At 37.4% G+C, this 20,906-nt stretch overlaps 1 protein-coding gene across 3 annotated transcripts in view; it reads right to left on the bottom strand.

Moving 5' to 3' along the window:
- Positions 1 to 20,205, bottom strand: part of BEGAIN (brain enriched guanylate kinase associated) — a 161,668-nt gene extending 141,463 nt beyond the window's left edge. For all 3 annotated transcript variants that reach the window (XM_017807620.1, XM_017807621.1, XM_017807622.1), the window contains exons 1-2: positions 20,101 to 20,205; positions 17,002 to 17,131 (exon numbers count right to left, since the gene is read on the bottom strand). In XM_017807620.1, coding sequence (XP_017663109.1) covers positions 17,002 to 17,052 — 51 coding nt within the window. In that variant the 5' untranslated portion in view covers positions 17,053 to 17,131; positions 20,101 to 20,205. The remainder of the gene's footprint in view (positions 1 to 17,001; positions 17,132 to 20,100) is intronic.
- Between the last annotated feature and the right edge of the window lie 701 nt (positions 20,206 to 20,906).

Below are 20,906 nucleotides of genomic sequence, written 5' to 3'. Positions count from 1 at the left end.
CACGTACAGATTGGGTGGAAAAGTGATTGAGAGCAGCCCTGGAGAGAAAGGCTTGGGGTGATGGTTGATGAAAAACTCAAGATGAGCCATCAGTGTGTGCTTGGAGCCCAGAAAACCAATGAAATCCTGGGCTCCATCAAAAGGAGAGTGGCTGTATGAACAGGCTGTATGAACAGGCCTAGTATTTATTCCTCTTTCTCTTTTGTTTAGAATGCTCTTGCCATTCAAGCAGGGAGCAGAAGGAAGAGATTGCCATATCACTGATAATTCTTGCCCAACTAGCATCAAATATTAGTGCAAACGGCTCATAAGCTCGACAGATAGAGATGTCCACTTGAATCATTTTAGTTTGTAGGTATTGAATTTACAGTCAGAAATTGAGAGCTGTTGGCCAACAGTGTCACAACAGAGGGCTTTGCAGACTACAGTCTAGGAGATTGCTGTTCAGCAATAGGTACTCCAAGGCTGTTGTACCCAGCTCCCTTGGATTTTTTCAACATTAAGTTCCAAACAAGTTCTGGAATATCCTTTAGGTAGTGAAAAAGGAAAGGGAGTTAGATGTAGATACAATGCTGAGTTGAGGTATGGAGAAAACAGGGGCATCTTTAAACAACTTCTGTCCATTCTAGGTAGTGAGTAAGTAAAACACAGAATAAAAAGACTTGAAGAGTTTTCAACAGAGACTGATTTTCAATATGAGAAAGGTTCCTTTAAATTTAATAAATGCCTGCTTATTTTTGGGAAATCAGCATTAGGGAAATTTCAAAAGCATCCTCTCAAGAGTATTACACAGGGGTATAAATGCACTACTGTAGTTTCCAACTCAGATAAAGGAACAGAATTGCATGTTTTATTTACTCTCCATATATAGAAAGCAATGTTGTCTCAAAACAAATACATCTTCTTGCTAATAGCAAATAGTTTTGATCCCCATGAGACCCTGGTCACGACTAAATATTATAAACTATCCTCTCAATAAGATTTCCCATTCAGTTTTACCTCAACCATTTAATACTTTCCCCCTTATTTTCCTGGCTTGTTTATGAGAATATCATGGGAGACTGTTTTAAAGCCAAGATTTATGGCATCTGCTGCTGCTTCTTTATCCACAAGATGTCTTTTTCAGTCATCTAAAACTCCTGGCACTGATGAGTTTCATCTGAGAAGGTCAAACTTAAGCCCCTTTGCAAAGAGGAAGTCATTGAAACAAATGTCTGAGCTAGCCTGTGAAAATACCATTTTTTTTTGCTAAATAAAAAAAATTTATAAGTATAAAACGGCTTCCTAAATGGATTCCTGTTTCTCCTTATCATACCTGAGGTCAAACCCAACAGTTCCTGACATTCTGAGACGAGTCATGCTGTTGGGGCATCCTTTCTGAGGCCCACATTTAGTATAAAACCCTCTAAACCGTGCCATAATTCATAAAAGTTTCTGCTCTTTAAATTTGATTACGGAGAAAACCAAGTAATACAAATGCAGCTTTGACAGAGTAATGTAATACTTATTCCCTCTTATCTGTCCCCAAAATGCTTGCTGTGCTGGATTCATATTAATAAGTGAACTTTTGTTTTACTCAAATTAGATGCTAAAACACAGTGGGAGGGGGGAGCAAAGTTGCATCTATGTTTCTATTAATTGCACACAGTAGATCACTGAGCAGAATTTTAATAGAGCTGAAAACTTTAGAACAAGTGGGGAAAAAATATCAGTCACTCAAAACTGAAAAATAAATCAGAGCAACCTCTTCTCTTGGAAGAATTCAGAAATTTTCATTGTGTTGAACAGGCAAAATAGTTAAGTATTGCATATGCCTGTGAGAGAGTTACTGCATACTGAGGTCTTTGCTTTTCTGCCCATGCTATGGCAGGGCAGAACCCTCACATTTTGTAAATATGACAAATGCAAGCTGCTGGCTGAGGGAAGAAATGAAAAATCAGTTGAAGTACCTTTAAAATCTTTGTCATAAATAGCACTTTTAGACCAAACCTGGACCGTTGAAGAGAGATCTATTAGTCTTTACTACCTCTTGCTCTTTTGCCTTCTCTTGCCTGGCTCTGCAGTTCAGGTATTTCTGCTGATGGTAATTGTTCTATGCCTGTTGTAGCTTCCATTACTCTGAAAGTACCATTTCTTTCTAAAGGCACCCAAAGATAAAGAGTGCAATTGAGAAGTGATTTTCAAACTCAAAGGAAGGGGAAAAGTCATGTTAACAGAAATCACTGAGAAAGGAACACTAAACATTTCTGATTGCCAATTTTGCTTTCCTATGGCAAGTGCCAAGAGATACTGAAATCAATGTGAACTGCATGTGTTCAAGATTTTTCTCTGGCTGAGTAGCTGCCCCTGTGAAGGTGAATAGTAAATGGTTTTGTGTTCTGATTGGAACCCTGAGTCCTGTGCAGAAATTCACCATTTTAATAATGTTTTATCCTTTATCCAAACATCTCCCTCCTGACTCACTTGCTGCTCCCCTTCTCTAAAAAAAAGGAGGGGTGAAGGGCAGAAAGGGAGGACAACTCAATTGCAAACCCTAACTCTAAAAGTGTGGACTTTATGGTGAAATACTTAATTTCATTGAAAACACATTCTTTTTATCGGGAAGAAGCTCAGACTGTCTATTTTTGCCTGTCTCAAACAAACAGCTTACTCTTTTGAGTACTGTCTTATAGATGTCTATGCTCTGTGAAGAAGATTTTGATCTAATTTGTATTTGATGAGCTGGGAAGCTGTAAATGACCATATGCATCATCTTGGGAACACTGTAGCTTTATGCAGTGTTCTACTAGATGAAGGATCCATTAGTGACCCAATGGAGGTGTTTTAGAGCAGGCAAGGAGCACTCTCTAAACACCATCTGCTCGTACTGTTGCTTGTAAAACGATGTCACATCTGCTGCTCTAAAAACATTCTGCTGATCTCTCCTACAGTACACGGCTGCTGCACTCCTTTTGACAGTGGAAAAAGGAGTCAATGCCACAGTATTCGGACAAGAGGTGTTAACTATAGACTAAATTGCACATGGTCTGCATGGCTTCCTATATCTTGTGACTGTACCATAAATGTTACAAAAAAAAAGGAGAGGATTCAGCATTATATGTAACTGGTGAAGCTGGGTAAATACTTGAACTGTTAGTCTTTGCTGAGCTACATCTTGCCCCAGCTTGGCTGCTACTGGTACGTGCTTCAAACTCACCATGGCTAAGTCCTCTCAGAGACGGGGAAGATTTTTGGGATAGCTTGATTGGTGGAAAATGAGATTTGCCTTTGATTTCAGATGGAACGACCTCAGAAAGTACTATCATTTCATTTGGCCGTCAGATTTTATTGCTGAGAGTATTTGATTGCCTAACACCTATGAGGTGTTATAAAGCTAATTTACCAATCCTGTAAGCTCCAAGTGTACACACTGGCATACATTTGCAATACTACTCATTACTACTACACCCAGAGTGATAGTTTCATAATAGTAGTGTATAGAAAAACAGTCAGTGTTGGTATCAGAAGGATAGAGGTAATAATGATTCAATAGAAATCCTTCGAAGTACCAAGGAAATGCTTTCCACACCCAATTTAGTTGTTATGACCTGGGATTCTTATACAGTATTAACACAGAGACTGTTTTCAGGAATCTACAGATGAAGGAAAAATAACAGAGTGAATTTGTTTCAGTTTATATTGCTTGCAGTTCAGTGGCTGCTCTCACTTCACATGATGATGAGTTTAAAGCTAGTAAGTCTTAAAATTGCTGTATTTTCCTGATACCTCTGAATGGTAAAAAGAAGTAAACATTATCTCCAGTTAATCAAGTTTATTGGAAAAGAGGTAAATCATCTATTCATCTATTTTAATGGTCACCTCCAATTTGCAAAGCAGAGGGGAACAAACTTCTAAGCAGTGTCATGTGGAATAGCTTGGCAAGAAAGAGGCCAGGGTTCTAGGAAAGGTGGCCGTGTCACATTTTCCATTGCCATATGAGACTCACATAAGGCCCTAATGATATGATCTGTCATGTGGATGTCAAGTGGTAAAGAACTGAAGCATCTGATGTTCTTTTTTTTACATTCTTCTGGTCACCTTGAGGTGCCACAGCTGTGGATCAGATCTTCATTATTTAGGCTATTAAGGGTAATTCTACATTGCCCTGCCTGTCAGAAAGAGCAAGAACAGACCAGAAAATAGGACACTGGAAGGCTTTTCAGACCTGTATTTGGCTGCTGGCTTGATCGCTAACCTGGGCACTTCATTATCCTTCACTTCTGGTGCCACCTCTTACTATTTCTCTTTTAGCATATTGCATGCATGAGTCAGTGAAATAATATATACTTTCCATTATAATATATTTGAACCCAAATCTTACTTGTAAACATCACTGTACTGTAAATAGAAATTAAAGATTTGGTATTCATCCAAGAACAAAGCAAATACCTATTTTTACATCATGGTGGCAGGCTGGAAGGGCGGAGAGAGGATTGAAAACCTTCTTGTATAAAAGAGCTTTGACCTAGAGCAACAAAAATCTTGTCTGCTCTTTCAGTGAGATTCTGTTAGTATCCAGGTGCCCTAGAAACTGAGAACCTAGAAACTGCCCTAGAAACTTCCATTTAGAAATGGAAGACTGGTTGCACTTTCTACTGTGGCATTCTACCACAGCCTTTGCATGACAGTCCTACTGTACTCTTGCAGATTTCACAGAATATTCTGCGTTGGAAGGGACCCACAAGGATCATTGAGTTCAACTCTTAAGTGAATGGCTCATATGGGGAGTGAACCCCTTCATGCCTGTGAAGATCAGGTGTGTGAAGCTGTAATTTCTCAGGATGCTTCTGCACCTTCAGAGAGCCATCCCCGTGCTAAGGCATTTGTCTTGCAAGAGAACTTGTAGTGAACAGCAGGAATCCTCATAGATAAGAAGTAGGAGAAAGAGTAGAAATTAGTATCACTTTCCTTGTTTGTGTTGATGTCTGTGACTCTGTACTTCAGTAGGCTACCTATAGGTTTTCCAAAGAATTAAACAGCCTACCTGGACTAGATATATACAGGAATCTTAGAATCTTCTCGATATCCTGTATAAATGTCTACTCTGGTCATATTTCTTCTTTACAATAGTTATTGTAATGATAATTTCTTGTGAGAGGAATGAAAAGGAGTGTTATTCTAGCTTGTGCTTCACTCATCTACATTTTATATGGATTCAAGCCTTTGTAGAGGCATTTGTCTCCTTCTGTTTCAAGGGCTATAGAAACTAGATTCTTTAAGAGCATTGATTAAAATCAGAGCGAGAACGAATATTTTGCTTTCTGATAGTTTTGCTAGAGGTTACAGGAGGGAATTGAATTGCTTACAAGGTTTTGGCCCTTGAGACTATATCACACAGGAGGGAGCATGACTGCACAGTGACTCTCCAGGAGCCTTGTCCTGATAGGGAGCTGAAGCATCAGCCTAAGCTAGGTGATGAGGCTAGTGCAGTTCTTTGGAGATATTGAGGACAGGTGGAGATGTGAGACAAGCAGGGATATGGTTGGCTTGGTAATTTCAGCAGCTAAATACAGAAGAAACTCTGGAGCCAGTGGAAAACCAAGCTGAGAAGTCCACCTAATGTGTCGTCACACAGACACATCACTCTGCATTCAGAGAGTTTGTATTCATGCAATGATGCTGTCCAAGTAATAAGCAATTGCTCTTGGCTCTAACTTCACTGTTGCAGCTTTGCAGGTTTGGCTAAATTATTCTTAGACACGACATTCAACAAAGCAAAGTGCAAGGCCCTGCACCTGGGCACAGCAATCCCAGACACACGTACAGATTGGGTGGAAAAGTGATTGAGAGCAGCCCTGGAGAGAAAGGCTTGGGGTGATGGTTGATGAAAAACTCAAGATGAGCCATCAGTGTGTGCTTGGAGCCCAGAAAACCAATGAAATCCTGGGCTCCATCAAAAGGAGAGTGGCCAGCAAGTCAAGGGAGATGATTCTCCTTCTCAGCTTTGGCCTTGTGAGACCCCACCTGGAATACTGCTTACAGTTCTGGTGTCCCCAACATAAGAAGAACATGGAAGTGTTGGAGCAAGCCCAGAGGGGGCCACAAAGATGATAAGAGGACCGGAGCACCTCATCTATTAAGACAGGCTGAGAAAGCTGGGGCTGTTCAGCACTGAGAAGAGAAAGTTGTGTGGAGACTTCATAGCAACCTTCCAGTACCTGAAGGGGGCCTACAGCGAAGCTGGAGAGAGACTCCTTGTCAGAAATGTAGTTATAGGGCAAAGAATAATGGGTACAAACTGAGAGGAAATTTAGGCTAGCTATTAGAAAGAAATTCTTCACTGTGAGCATGGTGAGGTATTAGAATAGGTTGCCCAGGGAGGCTGTGGATGCTCCAACCCTGGCAGTATTCGAGGCTGAGCTGGGTAAGACCTTGAGCAACCTGGCCTTGTGGAAGATGTCCCTGCCCATGGCAGGAGGGATTGGGACCAGATGATCTTTACATTCCTTTCCAACCCTTAACATTCTATGGTTCTATGGTTCCATAAGCATGGCTACTTCCTATGGAGTAAGGCCAAGTTTCTGTCCTCTTGCCACCTGCCTGATTCAGGCTTAGTTTATAGTATCTGAAGTCTTAACTTCCAAAATGTTGAAGTGACATTATACCAACCCAATCTTGTCTTTTTAGACAGATTCTTCACCGAAGTGGAACACTGTATTTCTAACAGCTCACAGGGGATATTGGAGCTTAGTAAGTAATTTGTATTGATCAGGTTTGACGATATTTATTTTGTCTGATAATGTCATGGCCTTAGGTGACAAGTGCACAATTCCTTATGATATGTATGCATATAGTTGCAATGATAAGGTCCATAATTGTTTCTAAGACCTCTTGCACACAGAATGTGTACTACTAATAGCTTCTTTGTAAGATGGAAAGATACAGCTCTTCTAAGAAAGAAATTGATTTCCTGTGATCAAGAAAAGTCAATGTCTAATGCTGTGTCATATGGTTCCTTAAACAGGTAAAAGTAAGTAAAGACGAGATCTAGTTGGAAAGTTCATCCTCATTCATGTATGACTAAAATCAACTGAAAAGTAATATTGGGATTGACTCAAACCTCAAGGTACTGCAGACTTACTCAGGTCTGAAGTCAGACTCTTGTTATTTATTTAGGAATTAAATTTTCTTCCTGGATCAGTAGTAGTGGTATCCAAAACTCTCCCGGAGACATTGGTTACTTGGAACACAAGAACTTAAGATAAAATATATATTTACATGCACAGACCAATCTTCTTTCATGTTTGGCTTTCTGTGAAACATACCCTGGGTCTGAGAAAAATGTGTATTTTTTGGACCCATCCACATTTCTTCCTGTATTGATCTGTTCTTTGATAGACTCTGACAAGCATATCTTTCCAGTTCTGAGAAACTTTCCAGTGTGTATAACCCTTTTCAGACATTTCCTGTACTTTTCAGACTACTGAACTGGTCGTGTTATTTCAGGCTGGAAGCATGATGTAATCTCAAGTTGTACACCCTGCACTACATTGGTCTGAATTTGGAGGCTTTCTTTCACCTAGTTAAATCATTCTGCTTTCCTGCTTGTTTGTCCAGTGACTCCAAATTTAGATCAATACATAGAAATTAAAAATAATTTCATCCTGCTGGTCAGGTTGCTAAAATATTTAGACCACAGTAAAGTCATATCCATCCTATTTTGGAATTGCTTTCTACCTATCACAATTCCCTTTAACTTCAGTCATAAGATGAGTATCTTTTTTAATCCTGATAGCTCTCCAGAAATTCCTCTGTATAACTCTATGTGGTTTCTTTGTGGGATTTCATTTCAGTAGCATCTGTTTGCAAAACAATAAACACTTGTTGTAGAAGTGTCCCTGAACATTTTGACCAGTTCTCAGAAATCTAAAACTTGAAAATCACTTTAGTGGGTCTGGACCCAGTATACACAGATCAACTGCAGTACAGAGGCAGTTGTGGACACCTCAGAGGTCTTCAAAAAACATAACAGACAGGAGGCAATGTCACAGCATTCCTCTTCTGAGTCACATTTCTTTTATTAGACAGCTTTCTTAACCTCAAACTTTCAAGTATGTTCTTTCATGCTCTTCAGGATATGTGTTGTTATACCTCTGCTATCTGGTTTCGATAGTTAAGTCAACGTAACCAGATCTATTTGTTTCTCTTGGAGATTATCTCCTGTACATTAATAATAACTTTGCAACTAAAACATGAAACAGTTTTAGGCAACGTTCTATATGGGTATTCAAATGAATATTATATAACCAAATGCTTTTAAAATATCTTTACAATAGTCATCCAAGAATGTACAGTTATCCTTTTGCTTCTTGCTAGCATGCTTCAAGTGAGGACAGTCACTAAATAAATTGCATTGAAGTCAAAGTTTTTGCATGTAGGAAACATGAACCCGTGTTTTGCTCTTGTATTTTGCCCTGCCACTCCTTTCTTTTCTCATGTTGAGCTCTGCAGTCTGAGGCATTGTTTGTTGAGGTAAAATTTTTGGTAACTCCTGTGTTTAATTTAAATGACTAGTTTTAGAACAAGCTAAAGCTTGAACCGGAGTAGACTGATGCCTCCATTAAAAGAGTGGAATTACAGAGCACTCTGCAGTGTTTAGTCAGTTAGTACTCAATCGGTTGGAAGTTTCATCCTGTACATATAAGCAAGTCCACTGGAAAAGATGCTCTGACAGATGCCTAATTGAAATGTGAAAAAAGCATATCCTGCCATGGGCTCAGAGTGGAGCCTCCTGACCCTGCTGCAGGACAGCTCTCATTGTGGAGCTGTGACATGACACAGTGTGCAAATTCTCTCTGTGTTCAATTACCTTTCACTTCTTCTCCCTCCAGACATCTTTGATAGGATGTCCAAGGACATCCTATAAAATCCTAAGCTCGGGTTGCAGAAGTTTGAATGAAATCAACATTGGGATGTTCTCCTACATGCTACAATCCTCTGCGAAATGAAGCAACTTTTTCCTTCTTTATTTTTAAATTTGAATAGACTTTTTAAATAATGCAGTTGTTACAGCTTCCATTGTAGCAACCTCTGTGTGTATGTGTATAGTCTTAAGCAATAGTTCCTGGACCTTTATTGTTTTAGCACAATTGCAACTACTGCTCTGGAGACATACTAACATGATGTATCAGTTCAAGGTTTGCCAGTTCAGGGTTTCAGACCATGCCATGCTACCAAAGAACAATTTCACCTTTGCCCTGCTTCATAGGCATAAATGCCTTTTCCTCAACCAAACAAAGAATCTCATAAGAAAAAATTAAAAACATAAATATTTTTTACCAGACCATGGAAAAAAATTTCATCCTTTTTCTCTTTCTTTTTCAGTTCTTAAGTTGTTTGGTTTGGTTTTTTTGTTTGTTTGTTTGTGGGTTTTTTGGTGTTTTTTTTTTCCCAGCACATCACTAAAAAAGTTATCAATTGATGTGTATTAATTCCAGATACACAAACATTAGCAACATTTTCAGGATGTCAGAGATCTCACTAATACTTAAACTCACTAACAGAGCATTCTTCTTTAGTGTAAAGATACCAGAGCAAGTTCTAAACTAGTGAGCTTAAATACCTGAGTAATCTCTCAGAGTGCTCTCTTCATCTTTTTCAACCGTGCCTTGACGGTTCATATCAAGCTGACCTGGTTATATATATGCTTCACTGCAGTGCAGAAATACTTTTCTTGTTTGATTTTGTAAAGTCATCTTCTAAGACCATTCCTCCCATACCTTCTACAGCTGGTTTCTTGAGCTACTAAAAGTAAGCACTCCATGTTTGTTCCCACTCTGGAGAAAACTTTGTGTACATGGTAAAAGCCCACCCAGGAAGATAGAAACACTTTTCAAATAGTCACACTAATCTAAAAGTACTTGTCACATACCACCCAAAGAAATTATTTGAGAGAGAGCTCACCATGCTTGTACTTCTAGGAAGAGATGCAGATTTCGTGGCTGGCATATCTTTGCTTTTAGAAATCATAATTTCAACAGGCAAGCCAGATCTTGTTCTGCATGAGACACCATTATCAAATGACCTGAGAGAAGGAGTTGTATCCAGGGACAATGATTTCTCTAATCTGTGTGTTCGTGCTCCAGCCACGATGTCGTCACTTCTCAGAGTCTCTAAGTCTACTTCTTCATGGGTTTTCCCATCTAGAATGTTCTCTTTCCAGGTTTCAGGAGACTTTCTCTTAATATGAAAATCATCTAGACTTCTCACACCAGATGGAAAGGTATTTTTCTGTTTAGCAGCTCGATATGCCCTCAGACTCATGGGATCAAGCACTCTGAAAGTAACTTCATTAATAAATTGAGAGAATTTGAGTTTAGCTTCTATTTTTTCTTCCACAACAGACAGTGAACTTGATGATCCTTGGCTCACTAAGCTCAAGTCAGATGCAGAGGAACTGCTTTTCTTGTGAGTCTTCTTCTGCCTCTGGAGCTTTTGGTTTGTGTTTCCCACATCTGCTGGATACAGAGAAGAGTGTTCCAGTCCGTGAGTTTTTTCACCCCCTTTCTGACAGTGCTTTGATCGATGGGGTCGATAGCCTTCATCCTTATTTTTGCTTTTAACAAAGCTTTTAACTTCTGACTTTGCACTACCCTGTAACTCAAAGCTGTCCTCACTGGAGCTGCAGCGTTTTGAGTAACTGTTCATCGTCAAATCTCCAGAGAGTTTCCTCTCTGCATCAGCTCCTACTTCTGGTACACAAGTGGCGGTGGATGCCCTGCATGCCCTTTCTTCATTCACCCTGCCAGCCCTCTCTTGCTTGGCTGGTCTTCCAGGCACAGCACCCTCTGGCTTAACTGGGGAAATGGAGCCCTTTGACAATGACCCCATTTATTTTTGTGTCTGTATGTCAGCTGGTGTCAGTGAAAGGGATTCCATAAATCCTTCTTTATCTTGTAAGACAACAGGCATGTCTTTGGAAGGCGTAACAGTGCAGCTACCACATTTTGTCCCATATGCATCCCAAATTATATATATGTTTCATAATTAGATCAATAGCACACTCTCATAATTTTAATTAGACATACTAATGAACAGAATCTATAGGACATGCAAATTTTCCAGGGCATTGAGTGCTTAGTGGATGAGCATGGGCTTTCATTGATCCAAAGCAACATATGATATATTCCTGTCTGTTGAACTGGAAACCAAACTACCATGATGTGGATCAATTCTCACTAAGTAAAGTCTGGGGTGGTTCTGTTTCAGGGCTTTTTAAAATCCAATAGTAGAGAAGGTCATGCTATATTGTCCTAATACTACTAGTGTTTGCTATTCTATTAGAAAAGTTATTGACAAATCTGCTAGACACAGAAAAGCAAAGAAAACATGATTCTAACTTTCCACCTGCTTGTTCTTGCCATAATTTTCATTCTAAAGTAATTTTTAAAGGTTAGAGTCCAAAGCAAGCTGCAATATTTCAGCATTGTAAATGACTTTGGAGTAGTAATGACAGGTTATTTCAGTACCTTGTATGTGAAGTTCTTCTCATTATTGACTATCTTCATAGGCAGGCAAGTCTGACCTGTGAAGTGCAGAATTTCTATTTTTGGTTTCTATATGCAGGAATCTAAGGGCTTGTTTAAGTGAGGTTAAAGTCTATAATCTGACTTTATAATCAGTGTGCATATTTGTAGCATTCCAAAGATATGCTGCCACTGGAACTGACAACAGAATGAATTGAAGGGAATTCAAAAGGGGGTTTTTGGCTGTTTTTGTATCTCCTTACTTTAGCATAAGCATGAAAGTAAGTGATGTAACCATTTTTGTCTGGTGGGATTCAGACTCTGCTTACATCACTGCCATTGCCACCACCATGGCTTTCTGACTGATGACAGGCAGCAAGTAGAGAAAAAAAAGAGAAGAGAATCACAAGCAAAAAAATTGAGTGACCTCCCTTAAACACTGAGACAGGGGGACATGAGGGGGACCCCTGGAAGGGATTGAGGATTAGAAAAAGGTGGCAAGGAAGAGGACAAAATGTCGGTAAAGAGCACATTTAAAAGTATCATCTATAGATCACAGGTCAACAGCAGCTTGAGCTGAAATATAGTTCCATGAACTTTTGAAGCAGACATTTAGGTCCCTCATTACGAGGCACTTTACCCACTGCATAATAGAATTTATTGTCTCCACGTTGGTAATTCCAACACTCATTTGAATCATAGTTCATAAAAGCTGCTGGAGTGTTGCAAATCTCTCAAATTAACATAGTAAGTACATTAATTTTGCAAATAACAGGGGGACATGAAGATCCTTTTAACACATCAGAAATCAATTCCTTTTACTGAAATTACTTCCTGAAATGCTTCCATATTTTCTATGGGACTGTGCCATTCCATTGTATGCTACAAACATTATCCTGATCACAGAGATAATGTGGATTAAAAAGCATAAATCCTGTTCACACTGTCTTGTTTTAGATGAATTTATTCCTCTCTCACTTGAATGTGAATGTTGACAGCTTAAAGGGCTGGAAAATTCCTTCAATTGTCAACATAAAGATTTTCATGACCTTTTCAGTGCAATCAGGGAACAATAGAGCACTACTCTGCTCTTGCAAAGCCAGAATGTAGGGATTTTTCACCATGTACAGACTTTTACAAACTTAAGGTTACTCATTGAAGCAAACAGGATTCACAAATACATTGGGTCTATGTATCTTGGGTCTTCTGCCTTCCAGATCCATTAGAGCTTGGCAAAGTGTGAGTTCTGCAGTTTTAATGGACTTTATTAATAATGCCTGTTTCAGAAACAGAGCAATCCTCATTGTTGAGCCAGAACCTGTAATGACTTGTACATATTTGGAGAATGGCTTTTTTATTCATGAGAGATTGGGCTCATTTGTACAAGAACAAAGCTATGTAAACTGCCAACATAAATTCAGCTATCCATTGCATATGTGCAAATTTTAAGGTATGAATCAGAAGACTGTGGTACAGTCAACAAAAATGGATCATAAAATCCTCTTCTATTGTCAGGAATGAGCCCATTTGTTCTGAAATATTTCATTTGTATATAAATAGGAAAAATGCCAGGTTGTATGTTATAGGTAACACAGGTAAAGTACATAGTACTTGTGGGTGTCATATACTGCTTATACTGCAGCTTTTCTTTCTTCAGATGGTTTCTGCCTAGTGACTCTAGACATATGACATAGAAATGTTAAATGATTAAGAAAAAACTTATCAACAGTTGAAAAATGAAAAATAATTCTTCTTACTTTAATGATATAAATCTTTTCCCAATTCCAGCTTGGTTGGAATAGATGTTATCAAAGTTTATTGTAATAGTAACTATTCAGTGTTCTCTCTTAAATAAATTCACCAAAATATTCTCTAGAGACTACCTGAATCACAGAAATTATTTCCACCAGTCACAGGTATAAAGGGAGAAGCTGAATATTAAAACAAAATATGTTTAAAAATTTGAATGTTTGATATTTTAAACGTTTTTGTAATGAGTTGATGTTCATTATTTATTTTCCATATGTTAAGTGACTTGATTTTTGAAGACTTCAAGTTACTTTACCTTACAGATTTAAATAGCTTTGAAGACGTTGCTGATATAGGGTATTTCTTGTACCAGTGCAAGCAGGTATGTCTGTGAATGACAATATTTTGCTGCAGTTGTCTGGGCGGTACTCTTGGAATAAATACCTTCAGAGAGCTCAAATTCTTCTGTTATTTACTGCTACAATATGCCTCTGCTAGGTGGACGCTTGCCAGATTTCTAACTTTTTCTAAACCAGTCATATTAACATTAAAATAAGCTTAAGAGAAAAACTTATACATTAATTTTGCCCTACTTTTGAAATTGTGGGCACAATTGTTGGAATAATACAGTATGTCTGTGCAAATCAACTGAGGACTGTCTGATCCAAGTGACAGACTTTACTGTAAATAAGTCGGCAGTTCTGCCATTACCTAGTTCACTGACCTTTGATCAACACCTGAACTTTTCTCTGTAGCTACCATTAACTGAAGAAATTAGGAAAGGACTGACTTTTTCTATGCGTTAATACACAATCCTGCATAATGCAACCCTGATCAAGGTGACATCTCTAGATACTGTCAAGACTTGCTCATAAGTGAACTATTTCTAGGGACTCAAGTGGATACTGTTTGCAATTTTGTGTGGAGTAATGGCTAAAATGCTCTATTCTATTTTAGTGTTAAAATAAGAATATAAACAGAACAATACTGATCTGTTCCTGATAAACTGACTGTTGAATATGGAACATTTATAACAGAATGATTGATAAAATCACAGCTTAAATGGGACTTTCATAATGGTTCAGTATTTCATTTGACAAGACTGAAGCATTCCAGGGTTTGTCTAGTAAACTTGTTACATAGGAAAACACATGAAGATTTTCCTAAAGGTTAATTTAGGCTTACTTATACTCTGAGTGTCATTTTGCAAAGACATTATTAGAAACCTGTGTATTTTGTATAAAAATGGAGCACAATGGAGTTACCTGCAAATATGACTTGATGCAATGGAATTTTTCTACAGTCTGAAGATTTTAAATTGTAAGTTGAATTTTGTGGAAATTGAAAAAAAAATCCATATATTAATTCCACCCTCCCTTTGAAATAAAATCCCTGGTTTTTAATCTTCAGGAGATTTTAACTTTTGCTAATTGTATGAAAAGCAAGTACAAGTTGTCTTGTACTTGTGGCAATATGTTGTTATGACAACTGGAAGTTTCTTTGTGTAGAGATCTGGAAGAGATGATCATTTCTGGGACAAAGCAGACAACATTTTTCAACATTTTTAGTACTAAAGACATGAGCAAAGTTTCTGTATATCTAAAATTATGCCTTTTGATACATTAACAATAATATCTTCAGCAGATATCTACATTAGAAAAATCAAACAAGTATAAAGGTTTTCCACATTTTGAGATTCATAAGAAAGCTTTAAGTTATTAATGAAAAAAAAGTAAATCTGATTTTTAAACAATATTGAGGTATATTTTAATTGCAGTTAAGAATGATTCCAGAGCCTTTTATAGCCAGTGAGTAGAATCCAAGATTTTAGATTCTAGAATTTGTAAGAATAGTGGTTCATTTCAAAGTACTCAGTTTGCCCTACAATGTGTATGTCCCTCAGCTGAAACTCCACTCTTAAAATAGCTATATCCCAACTCTCCCAATGCCCATTCTTGTTCAGATATACTCTTCCCTCCTGCCTTTAATGAAAATTTTATCGCATCTTATCCACTCCTCTTCACACTTAATACAGTTAATTTTGAAGTGTTTTATGGGACCTTTCAGTTTTGCACTTCAATATACCCCTTTAAATAATACAGATGTTCCCCTCTGTGTTTCTTTTAGCAGATGGTTACACTTTTTTTTCTGTAATGGTTGCAAAATACAAATTTGCTTTTCATACAAGGTTGTCTAGCCCAGTGTTATCAGCAAGACAGTGTTAGCTTAAATTCTTCTCAGCATTGTTCTAGTTATTCTCCAGAAACTCTATCACATTTCCAAATTAATAGGAACAATTTCTATTTCTTGGATGCTAAATATTACATCCACCCTTTTTGTTTCCTTTCAGAACAAACAATTTGTAATAGAGCAGAGATTCAGTCAGTGTTGTCTGTATTCATTTTGCCTCACCAGATTCCACTTGAAAGGTTTCAGTCCTAAGGAAAATGTCAGCAGACATTTGCTCTAACTCTGTAGGATCCAGCTGTCTTCAGGACCAGTAGAATGAAAGTTCAGTTCTTTTATTTTAATGTGTGACTGCTAATGGGAACAAGTTAAAAGCTTAAAATGAGTTCTTCCTTTCTCAGTTGTTGGTAGTTCTGTATCATGTAATGACAAATCAAACGTTGAACCTGTCCTGTCACTATTAAATCAGTCTGGATTCTTAACAAATGGCAGGTTTTATTAGCATGAAAAGAGGTGAAAAGGTACTGTGGTGCCTTACAGGCCAAAGACATTTAAGAAACTCGTGCTTCTATGCAGGAATCGGCATAGTGGACAGTGCATCCTACTTTGCATTTAAATTCCTCTAAATTCTCATTAATCTACTTTTCCAAAATGATGAGGAAAACATTTATCTGTTTTACAACTACAGGGTGACCAAACACAATGCAACAAACTGCTGTGTCATCTTTCTAGTCAACAGTAATAAGTCTGATTCATTTAATTTACAACTGTATACTAGACAGAGCTGTGATAGGCCTGTAAGAAGTGTGGAGCATTAAAAACATTTTTTACTATGAATCCTTCAGCACCCTGAAAACAGAGCTATTGTTCTCTGACGAGTGCTACAGCTGCAGTAAAATTAGAGACAGCCACCCAATTAAAATGCAAGCTATATTTATAGCTTTAAAAATAAATTAAAAATTAAGGAAGAGAAAAATGTAAGCACAAAGTGTTTTTATATACCAATTTTAAATTTCTTTTAAAGCAGTTCAACAGTCCATTTGACACAGGTCCTTACTGCATTCAGTACCATATTGTCAGAGGACCTTCCATTACTGTGTAAGCAGCCAAATTAGTATCAGTTGTAATCTGTTGGCTGTTGTGTTGTCAGCTCCCTACCAGTAGAAAATTGCACTCTGGACACATGTTGCTGTCTATATTTTAAAAGTATTTCAAAGAAATATAAAAGGCACTTGTAACATTAGATAATGGGATTTGGTTACCCTTAATTACCAAGGGACTTTTTCCCTTTCATTCTCCCATGAAGAGAAATTTTACTCTTGTTGAGAAAAGCCAGAGAAATGAAGCTGCAGAGTTAGACCAAGCTTCAAAGCATATACACCATAGCTTTTTCTCCATGTTAGAAGTTCTTAGCACTAAAAGCTTGTGATGTCACCTGCCTGAGAAATTTTTGTCCCCATTCAAGAAAGATAGAGCTTCCTAGCTAACAGAAGGTAATAGCATTTGTGAATAACAGTTTCTTTATCAGATTTGTGTTTAGTGACCAACCGCGGCTGCGTACCTGTACTGTGAATGAGTCCTCAAAATGCTTCCTATGCTCTGCCAACATCATCTTTTTCTTGCTCAGTTTCTGCTTTAGCCAGCTGCTCCATGAGCTCTTCTTCACACGCTGTACCGTTTTTGTAGCCGTGCTGTAGGATGGGTAGAGCTGTAGGTCATCTGCATTACACTAACATTTGATTCTCTGTCTCCAGTTCACTTTGTAGTTGTTTGGTGAAAAGACAGTAAAATAATTGATCCTTCTGAGAATACACAGATGAAGAGTCTTAGTTTCTTCCACTGCTCCTTGAAAATCTGTATTTTTAGGGAAGTGTCAAATCCTTTGAGTCTAGTCTTTAAACCTGTCCTTCTTTGAGGTAGAATGTGTTATGTGGCTTTCCAAATTTGTTATGCCATTTTCCTCTCCCTTTTCTCTTCTTATTTACCACCCCTATTATTATTATTATTATTATTATTATTATTATTACTATTATTAAAAAGAGGATGAAAAAATATAAGGAAATTTAAGACAGTAGAGAGGAAAAGTGAGTGGAAGAATGGAATTAGTTTCTCATGGAATAAAAATACACTTCTTTTTTCTTCAGGGGGAATGAAAATATTTCCCACCCATTAATTAAACTATATTTTAAAATTAATGATATTTTATATACCAGTTTATTTTACTTTAATCCATTCCTAAATTGATGCTGGATGCCACAGTCTGCAAGGCCTTGCTGTCTCTGGAGCCATACACTGTCCCTTTCTGATGTGATACCACCTTACTGGTGAATTAAAGCTACCCAAAGACCTTCCCATTGATGCTTCCAGGAGTATTGAAGAGATCTTTCAGTACAGCACTGTTTTCCTTGTCATCTTTTTTTATATCTGCAGGAATATGTAATTCTGCTAATTAAATGTTAAACATAGAAGAAAGTGTAAGACTGGAAGGTAAGTCTTTGTTAAACGTATAAACCACAAAGGAATAAGATGTTGCTATGATATTCTCTTTTCTTTTTTTTCATTCCTCCGTGTCCAGTGAGTTTATTCAAATTAGTGAATTATGTCTTAGACTAAGTTGTTCAAGAGCATAATACAAAAATTCACAGTTCTTTGTAGCAGGTCAAATCCCTAGGTACTTTGACTTTCATAAGAACGATTGACCTGTAGTAGGTTTGTGGGATTTCATCAGATAATTCTTTTGCAAGATTAGGAAATCACGAAGTTTAAGGAACCAGTGAGCTTTTTCACTGAGGCAATGCTATCTCCTTAATCACGAAGTCACCATGTCCCTTGAAGGCCTCCCAAATGCAGTTCTCTTCCTCTTTCTCACCCTAGCAGTCTGCCTCAGAAATAGTTACCAATGATTGCCTCCTCTAGTTGATAAATAGAAATAGCTGTGGAAATGATCTAAGCATGTTAGTGTGATTGCTACTCACTGATGTCTTCTTTTGTCTTGTAGGGATGGTACCATAAATTTTACTATTTACGGATCTTGTTATAACTATGCTGTGTTTTCCTGAGATTTTGGGAAGGGCTGTGGGATGTCAGCCTAAATCTCTCCTTTACTGGCTTTTAATTTATTAGGCTCTTCAGAGCTGGCCCTTGGGAAGCTTAATGTTGCTTGCAAAAGGATATGTTATTGTTCACCATAACTGTAACATGGTAATTTTGTTTTCTCTGTTTCCATTCTTTATCTCTCCACATGCATAATCTGCCAAAAACTTTCTGTTTCTATTACACAGTAAATAAAGAAATGGTTGTTCCAGTTCCATGCTTCAATATGTCCTGGAAAAGTTTGCTTAAAAAAAGCTTGCCTGCATATAAATTAGTTGGGTTGGCAGTAAGTTTTAAAATTTATTGTTATGGGTAATTTGAAAATAACTGAAAGGAATACATGGTAATTTTTTGATTTTTTGACTGCTGTTGTCATGGGTTTCTGTGGGGTGGATAACTTGAGCAGGAGGGAAGTATTTATGCAGTTTTCTGTGAAAGTTAACTAAAGAGTTTGATTTATTTTTTTTTCAAAATATTTTTCCCCACATAAAAATATGATAAATAATGTTTTTGGAGGTATAGGATATGTTTGTGCTAAATGTTTCCAGGGTATTAGTACTGGAGCTGTAATGTCTCAGACACAGCTACAATACTGTTCTGCTGAGTCCTGCAAACCTGCATGTTGGCAATGAGTTGCATGTCACGGGAATAGATGCTAAGCAGCTACGGCTAAACGAGAAAAAAAAAATGCTTGTTTGCATTTGGTTATGTGTGTGTTTGCATACCAAATGTAAAGGTAGCCCTGTGCATTGCCTGTTCCTAACTCCTTTCTATTACAATTGCAATTTCAGCATGAAGAAAAATATTGTTATTTATTTTCCTTCCACACCCATAGTCCCACCTAATTTTAATATATTAAAGAGACATGTCCATCAGAGCTGTTTAAATACTCTCGCAGAAGCATGCTACAGTATGTGGTGTTTGTTTTGGAAAATGTCGTGCATTCATGTTATTTTTCTCACAAACAATTATTTCATCTATGTCGTGTTTAGCAATGTTTGACTAATACTTTGTATAATTAGGCAAAGTCATCCACTATATATATTTTACTTCATCATTTAATACAAACATGAGGTAGGCTTAAAGTGTACATATTAGCTTTATTAATATTAATACCACTATCTGAAGTTTTCCTTTCTTGAAGATATAAATTATTTTGCTAATTTCATACTTAATGGCCAGTAGCATATTCAGAATACGTATTCCAGTTCTGATGAGATCAAATAGACATGTTCCATGATGTGCATTATGCAAATGAAAGATACATAACTCATTTAAAAAAAACCTATGACAGTCAATTATAAATCATTTCATTAGCTTTTCAGCACTGCAGCTTTTGGAAGCTTCATCCATATAATTTGCTGTCTTGTACCTTAATGTATTAACTCCTTTTAAAGACAGTAATGTCTGCCAAATGAAACAACAGAGCATTTTAATTCATGTTTAAAGCAGGCATAGAGCTGTCATATTGCAGCACCACTAATTCAATGCTGAAGACTTCTTTACTACCAGGTATGCATTTTAAATGAAAAAAACAAACATGCTGTTAAGAGAAGGCAGTACTTACTTGAGGAGGATTCTGCAAGCTCTGTTCTGCTAGTCCACAGACTGAAATGATGGAGCCAGATTTAGAAGTAGCTTATTAGGTGCATGCTGCTTCAACAGTTACAGCTTTTCTTTTTTTTTAACTGAAAGATGGAATCGTTTTCTTTTAATGAAGCCAGCATAAAATGATATGCTGTCCATGTTGCTATGAGAGACTAAACTTGCAGAGTAAAGTCAAGCAATTTAAGAATAACTTATCAAGGGTCATTCCCTATCAACTTACCACTGCTTTTCCGTGTAGTCACAAACTTTAACAGCGTCAAGGAAGATCATGGCATGTCACAAATGCAGGAAGTTACTAGTTGGTCATGTTCACTTGAGACTGAAAGTGATTGAGTCAGTATTGTTTGTGAATATAAGCAGAAAACTGGGTAAAGCCAAAATCTTTCAAATTGGAATACCCACTGAATTCTCTTAAGAGGGGACAAGGCTTTGATTACACTCAGTCTACAGTACCTGCTACTATCCTATGCTCTGGTGTTTGTATGTTATGTCTAGAGCTCCAACCCTGAGAAAAGAGTGTAGGAACCACACCCAAGGGATCACACAAATGTGAAAAATGTTGTGTTTTGTTTTGCCTTTCATATTTTGTGAGAAAATGTATTGGGCATCACATTTTTTGTGTGTACACAAACCATTGCAAATATAAAGACATGCAATTATGGTTATAAAATGATCCACATATATCTATATATTTACTGTGTAAAACCACACACAGTATTGGAGTTTTAGTGATGTCAAAACATTGCAATTATAAATATATGTAAT

The sequence above is a fragment of the Lepidothrix coronata genome, unplaced genomic scaffold, assembly GCF_001604755.1.
Source record: "Lepidothrix coronata isolate B3197 unplaced genomic scaffold, Lepidothrix_coronata-1.0 Scaffold19, whole genome shotgun sequence".
Taxonomy (NCBI): domain Eukaryota; kingdom Metazoa; phylum Chordata; class Aves; order Passeriformes; family Pipridae; genus Lepidothrix; species Lepidothrix coronata.
This window is presented reverse-complemented; position numbering and strand designations above follow the sequence as displayed.